The sequence below is a fragment of the Salmo salar genome, chromosome ssa22 (assembly GCF_905237065.1).
Source record: "Salmo salar chromosome ssa22, Ssal_v3.1, whole genome shotgun sequence".
In the NCBI taxonomy this organism is placed as follows: Eukaryota; Metazoa; Chordata; class Actinopteri; order Salmoniformes; family Salmonidae; genus Salmo; species Salmo salar.
Window position 1 is genome coordinate 16,996,232 of NC_059463.1, and position 12,264 is coordinate 17,008,495.

Consider the following 12,264-nt stretch of genomic DNA (forward strand, 5'->3'; position numbering starts at 1 on the left):
CACTGGCTTCCAGTTGAAGCTCGCATCCGCTACAAGACCATGGTGATTGCCTACGGAGCTGTGAAGGGAACGGCACCTCCATACCTTCAGGCTCTGATCAGGCCCTACACCCAAACAAGGGCACTCCGTTCATCCACCTCTGGCCGGCTCGCCTCCCTACCTCTGAGGAAGCACAGTTCCCGCTCAGCCCAGTCAAAACTGTTCGCTGCTCTGGCACCCCAATGGTGGAACAAGCTCCCTCACGGCGCCAGGACAGCGGAGTCAATCACCACCTTCCGGAGACACCTGAAACCCCACCTCTTTAAGGAATACCTAGGATAGGATAAAGTAATCCTTCTCCCCCCCCCCTTAAAATATTTAGATGCACTATTGTAAAGTGGTTGTTCCACTGGATATCATAAGGTGAATGCACCATTTTGTAAGTCGCTCTGGATAAGAGCGTCTGCTAAATGACTTAAATGTAAATGTAATAACCAACATTACTCATCTCATATGTATATACTGTACTCTATACCATCTACTGCATCTTGCCATCCTGATGTAATGTATCACTAGCCACCTTAAACAATGTTGCTTTATATGTTTTCATACCCTACAATACTCATCTCATATGTATATACTGTGCATCTATTACATCTTGCCTATCCCGTTCGGCCATCACTCATTTATATATTTGTATGTACATATTCGTATTCATTCCTTTATACTTGTGTGTACAAGGTAGTTGTTGTGGAATTGGTAGATTACTTGTTAGATATTACTGCATGGTCGGAACTAGAAGCACAAGCATTTCGCTACAGTTGCATTAACACCTATTAACCATGTGTATGTGACAAAATAAATAGGATTTTGATTCAAATCCCGGTCTGCTTGGTCTGTTTCGCAAGCATTCGCGGAAGTCTCGCGATATTGCGCCAGTGTTTCGATTTACGTTGAGTATAGAAGCTAGTGACACGAAGAAACGAAAGTGAAAATGTGAACATATTATTCGAACCCGAATGCAAGATATCGTGGTGGCTCTCGTCATTTAGTTAATCATAAAACTAATATTTGTTACCTTGGAACATTTTGTGTAGGCTACAGCGTAGTCCTACATTATCTTATGCGCCGCTCCGGAGTTAGTGGTCTTCTAAGGATAATAGGAACAGGTCTGCGAGCAGCGCTAAAATTGTCAGCTAAACTCAGACGACACATGTCTAGGATGTTTCCCGGGATTGAATGTTTTAGGCACAAACGCACTTTATTACTGGTTCCAGTTCTCGCCTACATGGGCTTACACTGGAGGTCGTTCATACCAAATTGTTGGCCTTGGCTGGAACGCATCTGGAGATTTATCATGCCAAGTTATCCTAGTCCGAATTCCCTTCCCAGAGATGAAGTGGAGAGTCAAGAGTCTCAAGTAAGTGTAGTAGTGGAGCCTTCTGATTCCCTTCCCAGAGAAGAAGTGGAGAGCCAAGAGTCTCTAGTAAGTGTAGTAGTGGAGCCTTCTGATTCCCTTCCCAGAGAAGAAGTGGAGAGTCAAGAGTCTCTAGTAAGTGTAGTAGTGGAGCCTTCTGATTCCCTTCCCAGAGAAGAAGTGGAGAGTCAAGTGTCTCTATTTATATGAGCCTTCTGATTCCCTTCCCAGAGAAGAAGTGGAGAGTCAAGAGTCTCTAGTAAGTGTAGTAGTGGAACCTGAATCCATTCCCAGTGGAAAAGTGGAGGTTCCGGTTCTCAGGTCATTTGATATTGAAGACACCGATGAATACTACTGCATGTACGACTCGACATGGGAGGATCATCCAAGCGAAGAAACAAGTGAAAGAAGGACCAAACATGTACGTATGCAGTATGCAGGCCCTTGGGCCCTGATAATGTTTTTGGTGAGGTCTCTCAGCAGATGAGTTTCAGAATACTGTAGCCCATCATCAAACGTCTCTTATTGGCACCATAAAATACAACTGACATATTTAATTTCCCCAAAAAACATTTACATTTAAAACAAAATTCCCCAATCTATAACTCAATCTTTCAGAATTTTGAGATAGATATGTATTATATAAAATGCTTGCTTCAATGGCTCATACATGTACTCTCTCATACAGTGCCTTCAGAAAGTATTCACACCCCTTAACTTTTTCCACATTTTGTTGCGTTACAGCCTGAAGTTAAAATAGATTACATTTAGATTTTGTCACTGGCCTACACACAATACCCCATAATGTCAAAGTGGAATTATGTTTTTAGACATTTTTACAAATGAATTAAAAATGAAAAGCTGATATCTCTTCTGTCAATAAGTATTTAATCCCTTTGTTATACCAAGCCTAAATAAGTTCAGGAGTCAAAATTTGCTTAACAAGTCACCTAAGATGCATGGACTCATTATGTGTGCAATAATAGTGTTTAACAGGATTTTTTAATGACAAGTTAATCTCTGTACCCCACACATACAATTATCTGTAATGTCCCTCAGTCGAGCAGTGGATTTCAAACACAGATTGGATCACAACAACCAGGGAGGTTTTCCAGTGCCTTTCAAAGAGGGGCACATATTGGTAGATGGGTAAACAAAAAAAAGAAGCAGACATTGAATATTGCTTTGAGCATGGTGAAGTTATTAATTACACTTTGGATGGTGTATCAATACACCCAGCCACTACAAAGACACAGGCATCATTCCTAACTCAGTTTCCGGAGAGGAAGGAAACTGTTCACACTGAGGCCAATGGTGACTTTAAAACAGTTAGAGTTTAATGGTTGTGATAGGAGAAAACTGACGGTGGATCAACAACATTGTAGTTACTCCAAAAAATGAAAGTAAATGACAGTGAAAAGAAGGAAGCTTGTACATAATAAAAATATTACAAAATATGCACCCTTTTACTAAAGTAAAACTGAAAAAAAATGTGCCAGAGAAATGAACTTTAAGTTCTGAATACAAAGCTTTATGTTTGAGGCAAATCCAACACAACACATCACTGAGTACCACTCTTCATATTTTCAACCATGGTGGTGGCTGCATCATGTTATGGGTAGGCTTGTCATCGGCTAGGACTAGGGAGTTTTAGGATGAAAAGAAACGGAATAGAGCTAAGCACAGACAAAATCCTAGAGGAAAACCTGGTTCAGTCTGCTTTCCAACAGAAACTGGGAGACAAATTAATCTTTCAGCAGGACAATAACCTAAAACACAAGGCCAAATATACTGGAAATGCTTACCAAGATGACATCGAAGGTTTCTGAGTGGCCTAGTTACAGTTGTGCATTAAATTGTCTTCAAAATCAATGGCAAGACTTAAAAATGGCTGTCTAGCAATGATCAACATGACAGGGCTTGAATAATTATTTTCAAGAATAATGTGCAACAATTTTTGGGGTAACTTAGAAATGTCCTTGTTTTTGAAAGAAAAGCAATTTTTTTTGTCCATTAAAATAACATAAAATTGATCAGAAATACAGTGTAGACATTGTTGATGTTGTAAATGACTATTGTAGCTGGAAACGGCAGATTGTTTATGGAATAGGTGTACCCATTATCAGCAACCATCACTTCTGTGTTCCAATGGCCAGTTGTGTTAGCTAATCCAAGTTTATCATTTTGGATGGCTAAGTGATCATTTGAAAACCATTTTGCAATTATGTTAGCACAGCTGAAAACTGTAGTCCTGATTAAAGAAGCAATAAAACTGGCCTTCTTTAGACTAGTTGCGTATCTGGAGCATCAGCATTTGTGGGTTCGATTACAGACTCAAAATGGCCAGAAACAAATAACTTTCTTCTGAAACTCATCAGTCTATTCTTGTTCTGAGAAATGAAGGCTATTCCATGCGAGAAATTGCCAAGAAACTGAAGATCCCGTACAACGCTGTGAACTACTACCTTCACAGAACAGCGCAAACTGGCTCTAACCAGAATAGAAAGAGGAGTGGGAGGTCCTGGTGCACAACTGAGCAAGAGGACAAGTACATTAGAGTGTCTAGTTTGAGAAACAGACACCTCACAAGTCCTAAACTGTCAGCTTCATTAAATAGTACCCGCAAGTCACCAGTCTCAACGTCAAAAGTGAAGAGGCGACTCCGGGATGCTGGCCTTCTAGGCAGAGTTCCTCTGTCCAGGGTCTGTGTTATTTTGCCCATCTTAATCTTTTCTTTTTATTGGCCATTCTGAGATATGGCTTTTTCTTTGCAACTCTACCTAGAAGGCCAGCATTCCGGATTCACTTTTGACGTTGAGACTGCGGTTTTGCGGGTACTATTTAATGCCAGTTGAGGATTTGTGAGGCGTCTGTTCACCATGCAAAGCTTTAGTCAAGGGTTTAAGACTTCTGATGTTTTTATTACGTCTGTCTATGTGATCTAATAACTTCCAGACACATAAAATGGATATGACTAATAAAGTGTGCTAGGCCCGTCAGTAGCCAAGTAGAATTCAAGCCGGCCTTTGCAGCTAGTAAAAGTTTCCCTCCAAGTTTGTTTTACTTTATATAGCTCAGACACGTGGGCGTATCAGTATTGTTCAGGTCAGGTGTTTCCAGTATCTGCCATTTTGTGAACTCATGGAGTGAATGTGTTTTCAGTCAAACAAGTTTAACAGATTCAGAAGTGCAGCAAGGGATATGCAGAAGTACAGGCATGATTATCCAGTAAGTCATTATTCTCTTCACACAATCTTACACACTTTATGCTATAAAATATATCCACCTCAATTATAGTAAGTTACTGCTGCTGACTATCAATCAGTCAATAGTTTGTACATAGTCTTTAGACCTTTGTTCTTGTTTCCACAGGGGCAAGGATCAAACTTGTACTTTGGCGGGCAACAACAAGTAAGCAAGTCCTCATCTCTTTATGTGGTACATGGAAAAGTGGGACGATTTGAGTCATAATTTTACTGGCCAATTCCTCTGTGATTATTGTACTGTTTCAATACAGCTCTCTGAATTATCCTCATTTCTGAATTTGCGTGACTTTCCCCCCCAGGATGATATGCCTAATTTACAGTTCTACCGTGGACAAATACCCTCCTCCCCTGATGGTAATCTATTTACTGTTTCTTTCAGCGCAGTTTCCATTTGACAAGACTTGGACATGTTTAACTGTAAACTTTGCTCTGATTAGGTGTCTTCATTGAGGACTTTCACAATAAATGGCACAGGAAATATTCAAAACTGGAAGAAGTTCACTCATACATCCAATGGTCAGTTTCCTTTACATTTTTAAGTTAAATTGTTTAAAATATTTGTTTAATACACAAACATTTTATTTAGGTTGTTCCCACTTCAAGAACCAGGAATGAATTATCAAGCCAAGGAACTCACCAAGAAGGAAATTGAGGTACTTCTAGTAGTTTCTTTGAGCAAGGAAAGTGTTCTCTGCATACTGCATTTACATATGTCATACATTATCTATTGACTGGGGGCTTAGAAACAAATGAAAATATGTGTTCATAATCATTCTGAATGACAATCCCCTTCCTCCTCAGGCTTTCCTTGAAGATGGCACAGCAAAGCAGAGGCTGGTCACGTCCTACAAGCTCATGCTGGACTTCTACGGCATAGAGCTGTCAAATGACATAACTGGGGAAGTGAAACTTGCGAATAACTGGCGTGAAAGATTTGACAACCTGGAAAGGTTAGAAATTTCTTCATTTGATCATTTAACTGTTATTATTTTATAGTGATTGCGATACATAATAGCTAAGATTTCAGTTTTCAAATGAAACTTCTGAGAATAACAGTGCTTTTGAGGTTAACAGTACCCTTGTATTTTTGTTGTTCTTGTGTTTTTGTTCATGGCAGAAACACACACAACAACCTGCGCATCACCCGCATCCTGAAGTGCCTGGGAACTCTGGGGTTTCCCCACTACCAGGCCCCACTGGTCCGCTTCTTCCTAGAGCAGACTCTTGTCAAAGGCAAGCTGTACAATGTGAAGGAAAGTGCCCTCAACTACTTCATCTTCGCTGTCATTGATAAGCAAGAGCGCAGGAATTTAGTTAAATATGCCTATGCACACTATGAGCCCAAACATGAGTTTGTGTGGTGCCCCAAGACAATCCAGAGTATATTTAGGGGAGAGACATTCCCAGATGATGAAAACCCAATTGATCTTAAACAGGATGACATTGACGACAACACTGCCAGTTATCAGTCTGTCTCTCACGATGTTAACAAGAATGAGCCAATGGATAGGAGTGGAATGGCAGGTGAGGTTAGTGACTTAATGCGAGTTGGGTCACCAAACGATGCATGGTTGGGACATGTATCCATACCTCATGATAATGTGCCTGATCTGTCGACGAGGTACACTCTGAGAAACAAAGGGACCAGTCAGGGCACAAAGTCTACTGGTGGAAGGAATCAAAACACCAATGGTGATTCATCTCATGAGGATCTACCAATTAGGCAAAACGATATTGCTCAATCCAGTTATGGAGCTTGTGATAGAGGTAGCTCTATAACTACCCCCTACCCTAGTCAGCACCCCACCATCGATTCTCCGAAGCAATCAGATTGTCAACCTAGCAGTGGACATTCAGAGGGAAATACTGACGATCATTCAGAGAGAATTACTGACGATCATTCAGAGAGAATTACTGACGATCATTCAGAGAGAATTACTGACGATCATTCAGAGAGAATTACTGACGATCATTCAGAGAGAATTACTGACGATCATTCAGAGAGAATTACTGACGATCAGAGAAAGAGAGCTGCAGATAAGACAACAGAGCATGAACTTCCCAAACGTATCAACGTTTCAGAGGGAATGACTAATGCTGATCATGATGTAAGAAAGAATAAGGGAGCAGATAGTGAACCAATCAATGACGTTTCAGAGGGAATGACTAATGCTGATCATGATGAAAGAAAAAATAAGGGAGCAGATAGTGAACCAATCAATGACGTTTCAGAGGGAATGACTTAACACCAATGGTAATGAGAGTACAGATGAGCAACCAGAGGGGGACAGTGGAGATTTGGAGGGAAACACAGACAGCAAAGATGAATATGATGGTGATGGGGAGAATAAGGGAGCATTTAGTGAGCGAACCATGCAGTGATGTTTCAGAGGACAATATTAGCACATCCCGTGACAGTTAATTGAATAAGAAACCTACCGAAGAGGTACTGCTGAGCCCAGCAAAGGAAAATGAAGATAAGATACCAAAAGGAAATATTCAGTGTTTGAAGTAATAGTGACGATTGATTAGACTATTCAACCATGTCATGCACTAATAAAGGAACTGTTATGTATTCTAATCATTTCCATTTATATGAACAAATGTTAGTGAATCAATTTATTACATCTGATTTCTGATCACATGTATAATATATCAGTGTGTTATTATCCACATTTTTCAAACAATACAAATGTTATACTATTGATTATAGTTTTCAAACCAGCAACGATAATGTTAGTGGTTTATTTTGTAATAGCATATTTTTAGTTTGGGGTAAATGTTATAAATGTTATTTATATTGATTTGGGGTAAATGTTCAGCTTTGAATGATTATGCTTGCCTCAGGTTTTTCAAAATACTTTCTACTGCTTAAAATATCTTTAGTGCCCAACCATGTGTACCACCAGGGGTGCCTAATGATTAGATACATTTGATTTTAATAAAAAAAAATAGATAAACGGAGTCTATGTGGTGTTTATTACAGTCTTTGAACATTACATTTAAGTCTGAGATGTAATGGAAAGACAGAGCCCATTAATGACAAAGATTGCCATAAAGAAGGTTTAATTGACCAAGTTTAAACAAAATTAATGTCAACTGTAATTAGCAATACTATAGGTACATCCATTCAGTGGTAACTGCTGAACATACAAGCACATACTGTCCAATGACTTCAGACTATAGCAATCAATGTTTCCTAAATTCTCACATTATCCATTCCAGATATATGGCTTATAATTTCTCTACTTAGAAAAATGTGATTAAAAACATACCGGTATATACACAAATACATTCATATTTACATTAAAGGTCAGGGAGTTAATCAGTTACTTTCATGTGTTTCTTAGAAAAGGTACTTTGACAGGAGAAAGGTACTTGTATGTAAATGACAGGGTATCATAGTCAGATGAACTTAAATGACCTCAATATTAGTTTCAAATGTGATAACATTCATAAAATATGAAGTGGCAAAAAATGTTCCGACCTTTCAAACTACAAGAGTATTGTACCATGAAATCATTTGTCATGTAGAAACACATTCCCAATGTCTATTTAGATTTAGTTATGCTGCTGAAAGTAAAAGTTACAGGGTGATTGATTTACTACAGTGAAAAGTCCTCAAAAGTAAGACATTACGATGTGTTTTTATCAGTTTCCACCTCTGCAGGTTTATCGCTCTCCTTTGGGACATCAGATTTGTTTGTTTCTTTTTTGTCTTCTCTCTTTTCTTTGCTCTTGCTCCTGTCGCGCCGGTCCCGGTCTTTATCCCTCTCTCTATCTCGGTCTCGTGCTCTGTCTCGGTCGTTGTCTCTCCTGTCAGGCTCTCTTTCCTTGCCTCTGTCTCGGTCTCTGCTCCTGGACCTGTCCCTTCTCCTGTCGCGGTCTCTCTCCCGGTCTCTGATCCTGGGTCTGTCTCGGTCGTAGTCTCTCCTGTCAGGCTCTTTCTCCCTGCCCCTGTCCCTCTCTCGGTCACGGTCTCTCTCCCTGTCCCTTCTCTTGTCCCCCTCCGGAGCCCTGTGTCGGTCCCCCTCCGGCGCCCTGTGTCGGTCCCCCTCCGGCGCCCTGTGTCGGTCCCCCTCCGGCGCCCTGTGCCTGTCCCCCTCCGGCGCCCTGTGCCTGTCCCCCTCCGGCGCCCTGTGCCTGTCCCCCTCCGGCGCCCTGTGTCTGTCCCCCTCCGGCGCCCTGTGTCTGTCCCCCTCCGGCGCCCTGTGCCTGTCCCCCTCCGGCGCCCTGTGCCTGTCCCCCTCCGGCGCCCTGCGTCTGTCACCCTCCGGCGCCCTGCGTTTGTCACCCTCCGGCGCCCTGTGTTTGTCACCCTCCGGCACCCTGTGTTTGTCACCCTCTGGTTCCCCATGTCGCTCTCCCTCCCTCCCTCTGCTGCGCTCCCTCTCCCGGCTTCGTTCCCTCTCTCCCCTGTCTCTCTCCCTGCCTCTGTCCCACTCTCTCTCCCGGCTCCAGGGCTTGCTCTGGCCCCTGTCCCATGGCCTGGCTCCATGGGGCCCCTCTCTGTCCCGCTCCCTCCTGCGGTCCTCAGACAGGTCCCTTTGCCTTTCCTCAGACAACCGAGAGGAGCCAGGGATTGGCTCCCGGTCTCTGTGGCCCCCCTCAAACCGACTGGGCCTGTCTCCACCGCAAGGTTCTGAGCCCTCTCTGGTGGAGCTGCTCCTTCTCCTCATATCAGGCGAGTGTCGTCGCCAGTGGTCATCCCTGTGGGACTCTGGGCTGTGACCCCCCATGCGGTTTGGTAGAGGTATGGGGCCCTCTGGTGGGGTCGGGAGCAGAGGCCCACTGTGGCGAACTGGTCTTAAGTCCCCTGGACTGTCAAGGCGATACTGGTCAGGTCCTCCAAAATGCTGTGGTGGGGCCCCACAGTGGTCCTGAGGGGGTCTCTGATCATCATAAGACCCCCTGTGTGGTGGTGGAGAGGGTGCTATAGAGCCCCGAAACTGGTTAGGTGGATGGAAGCGTTGTCCACCCATATCTCCACTGGGAGGCGGGCCTCTCCGCCCCTCATACTGGTTGTGTGGAGGTCCTCTGTAAGAGGGGCCTGGTGGGGGAGCCTGGTTGTCTTTGTACATGTGTGGAGGGGTCTGACCCTGGTGATGGTCCATGCCCTGCTGGTAGGACCCAACACTGACATTGTTGTACTGATCTACAGGGCCTCTTGGTGGGTCAATCATGTGGGCTTGGGACCCATGATCCCCAAAATGAGAAGGTGGACCTCTGGGCCCAGGGAAATGGGATGGAGGTGGTCCTCTGTTGTCAAAGTGGCCTGGGGGAGGCCCTGTGAAGGGTGGAGGGGGTGCTCTGGGTCCAGGGAAGTTGAATGGAGGAGGGGGTCCACTGATCCTTGGTGGAGCTAAACCATTTTGCCCGTCAAAATTAGGTCTGGGAAGGCCATGGCCCTCCATGAACTGGCCTGGAGGGGGGCCTTGCTGCCCCATGTGCTGGGGAGGCATGGAGCCCATGGGGGCATTGAACATCTGGGGAGGTGGGGCTCTCGGGCCCATCGGCTGGAATGGAGGGGGCCCCCTGGGTGGCATCATGGTCTGGGGTGGAGGACCAGGGGGGCCCTCATACTGCTGCTGAGAGCCTCCCCATTGGTTCTGATAGGGAGGATAAGCAGCAGGAGGTGGCCCATATTGGGAGTACGGAGGCTGGTTGCTCTCCACTTGCATGGGTGGAGGAACTTGAATGGGTGGAGGAGGTCTCTGCATAGGTAGAGGGCCTGACAAGGAAGGAATACTCTGCATGGGTGGGGGAACTGACATGGGTGGTGGCCCGAGCATTGGGGGTGGACCCTGCATTGGTGGTTGTACAAGCTGGGGTGGGAAGGTGGTTGTTGGGAGAATGTCAGGAGGAGCTCCATAGTCCATGTAGCTTGATGTTCCCATATGTGACATGTGGGAGGTTTGAGTGTCCACCAGGGTGGAGCTATCCTGGGTGACATTCTGCGACAGTACATTAATTGTAGGTGAAGCTAAGGTGTTGTTGTTTGTGGACATGTTGAAGTAGCCAGAGGAGGTAGGCTCTTGACGGTTCTTCTCAAAACTAGAGATCTCCCCTGTTTTTAAAATGCTGTCTGCATTTGGCCAAATACTGTATTTGTCCAAGTCACTCTTGGTTGTGTCGACTTCCTCAGATTCAACAGTTTGTTCCTCCATGTAATTGACCTCCGTAGCAGGTTCTACATGCTCACCTAACAGGGGAATGGAAACCTCTGTTGCGTCTGATTCCAGAAAGGGAAGAGAATCTGTTATAACCTCTTCTTTGGGCAGTGGTGTTTCTGGTTCTTGGACATCAGTCTGTGGTGGTGGCGTGGTGTCTTTGGCAGGAGGTATCTCCACTTTTTCTATTGAGTCTGAGGTTAGCCTCCTGGGATCCCTACTCTGTCTTGGGTCCCTTCTCTGGTTAATCAAAGGAGCAGCAGCAGAAGATTTCACTAACTCTTCAACTTTTTTGCCCAGCTGCAGGAGCCGACTGTTGGCCAGTAGGGATGGCTGTGAGATCAAACCGTCTGTGACTGAGAACGAGGCAGCTGATGTCCCTGTGGACGACTTTTTTTCGTGGATGGATTCCTCCTGCTCCACCAGCTGCTGTTTCTGCTCCTCAATCTGTTTGTTGAGATCCTCCACCATTTTCTGCTGTTTGGTCAGATCCCCGGTGGCCTTGGCTTGACTAGGGACCTCAGTCTTGACCGCCTCAAAAATGGTGTCATCCTCCGGGTCATAAGCCACATCATCCACATCCGTAGCCTCTGGCTGCTTGATGACCTCAGGTTCTTTAACCGACTTCTGGGGTGCTCCATAGCCCATGCCTGGGTCATATTCCTCCTCTGGGTCGTATGGTCTGTCATCCTCATCTTCCTCCACCTGCTTCTCCTTAGAAATCTGTCCAAATTGCTGAACAATGGGATCTAGCAGAGTAGCAGGCACGGCTGAGACGTCAACAGCACCATGCTCTGAGGGAGACATGGAGGCCTCAGAGTCTTGCCTCTTGTTCCCAAACAAAGTCTTCAGGATGGTCTGAAGGGGAGTGGCATTGGCAGCAGATGATGCAGCAGAGCTCGAGGCAGGTGACTCTTTGTCTGTAGCAGGGGCTTTGACAGAGGACAGGAAGGACAGCACTGATAAGGCTGCCATGGACGTGGAGGTCTCTGAGGAGCTGAGAGGGGGAGGTGTACCTGGGGGGGTTGTGCTGAAGGGAAGATCCTGGGTGTACCGCAAGGCTTTCTCGGCTTTGACTTCAGCTTTGATGGTGGTGGTTGGTTTTGGAAGGCCAGTATCATCTAGGTCTCTGATTTGGATCTTGGAACGCTTCTCCTCAGTCTCCAAAGAGGCTCCAGCACGCTTCTTGTCCTTCTGGCAGATCACCAAACCAAGCAGGAGGTTAGGGCGCGCTGGTTCAAGTCCTACAAGACAAAGTTAAAACAATTAGTGAAAATTGAATAAAAAGCATTCTAGAACATATCCTTTATCCACTTACATACTTGTGTACCTCCGATAGATTCGTCTGCTAAATGACTAAAATGTAAAATTTCCAGAGATACAATTTGTTTGAAGTGAAACTGTGAAATGAGAGCTTGTTTCAAACACCCGA

General features: G+C 44.7%; 2 protein-coding genes across 10 annotated transcripts in view; one reads left to right on the forward strand and one right to left on the reverse strand.

Annotated features, from left to right (window-relative positions):
* Positions 1-927: 927 nt before the first annotated feature.
* Positions 928-7,622, forward strand: LOC100136421 (opioid growth factor receptor-like protein 1). 3 transcript variants are annotated; one of them, XM_045705790.1, is made up of 10 exons: positions 928-1,576; positions 1,635-1,817; positions 4,559-4,624; positions 4,769-4,807; positions 4,962-5,016; positions 5,100-5,178; positions 5,249-5,315; positions 5,464-5,612; positions 5,780-6,792; positions 6,868-7,622. In XM_045705790.1, exons 1-10 carry the CDS (start codon positions 1,103-1,105, stop codon positions 6,906-6,908), a joined length of 2,166 nt encoding a protein of 721 aa, XP_045561746.1. In that variant the 5' UTR covers positions 928-1,102; the 3' UTR covers positions 6,909-7,622. The 3 variants fall into 3 exon arrangements, with proteins under 3 accessions (XP_045561746.1, XP_045561745.1, XP_014022004.2); XM_045705789.1 differs by having other exon boundaries at positions 931-1,576; positions 5,780-7,622; XM_014166529.2 differs by having other exon boundaries at positions 931-1,817; positions 5,780-7,622.
* Positions 7,621-12,264, reverse strand: part of LOC106582908 (death-inducer obliterator 1) — a 31,008-nt gene continuing 26,364 nt past the window's right edge. For all 7 annotated transcript variants that reach the window (XM_014166527.2, XM_014166523.2, XM_014166522.2 and 4 more), the window contains one exon: positions 7,621-12,076. In XM_014166527.2, coding sequence (XP_014022002.2) covers positions 8,298-12,076 — 3,779 coding nt within the window. In that variant the 3' untranslated portion in view covers positions 7,621-8,297. The remainder of the gene's footprint in view (positions 12,077-12,264) is intronic.

Excerpts from the sequence above, each read along its gene's own strand:
- LOC100136421 (XM_045705789.1), top strand. The coding sequence starts at position 1,103 with ATGCGCCGCTCCGGAGTTAGTGGTCTTCTAAGGATAATAGGAACAGGT. Across the intron at positions 1,818-4,558 it reads GTGAAAGAAGGACCAAACAT|TCAAACAAGTTTAACAGATT; the intron begins GTACGTATGCAG and ends ATGTGTTTTCAG. Across the intron at positions 5,017-5,099 it reads AATACCCTCCTCCCCTGATG|GTGTCTTCATTGAGGACTTT; the intron begins GTAATCTATTTA and ends TGCTCTGATTAG.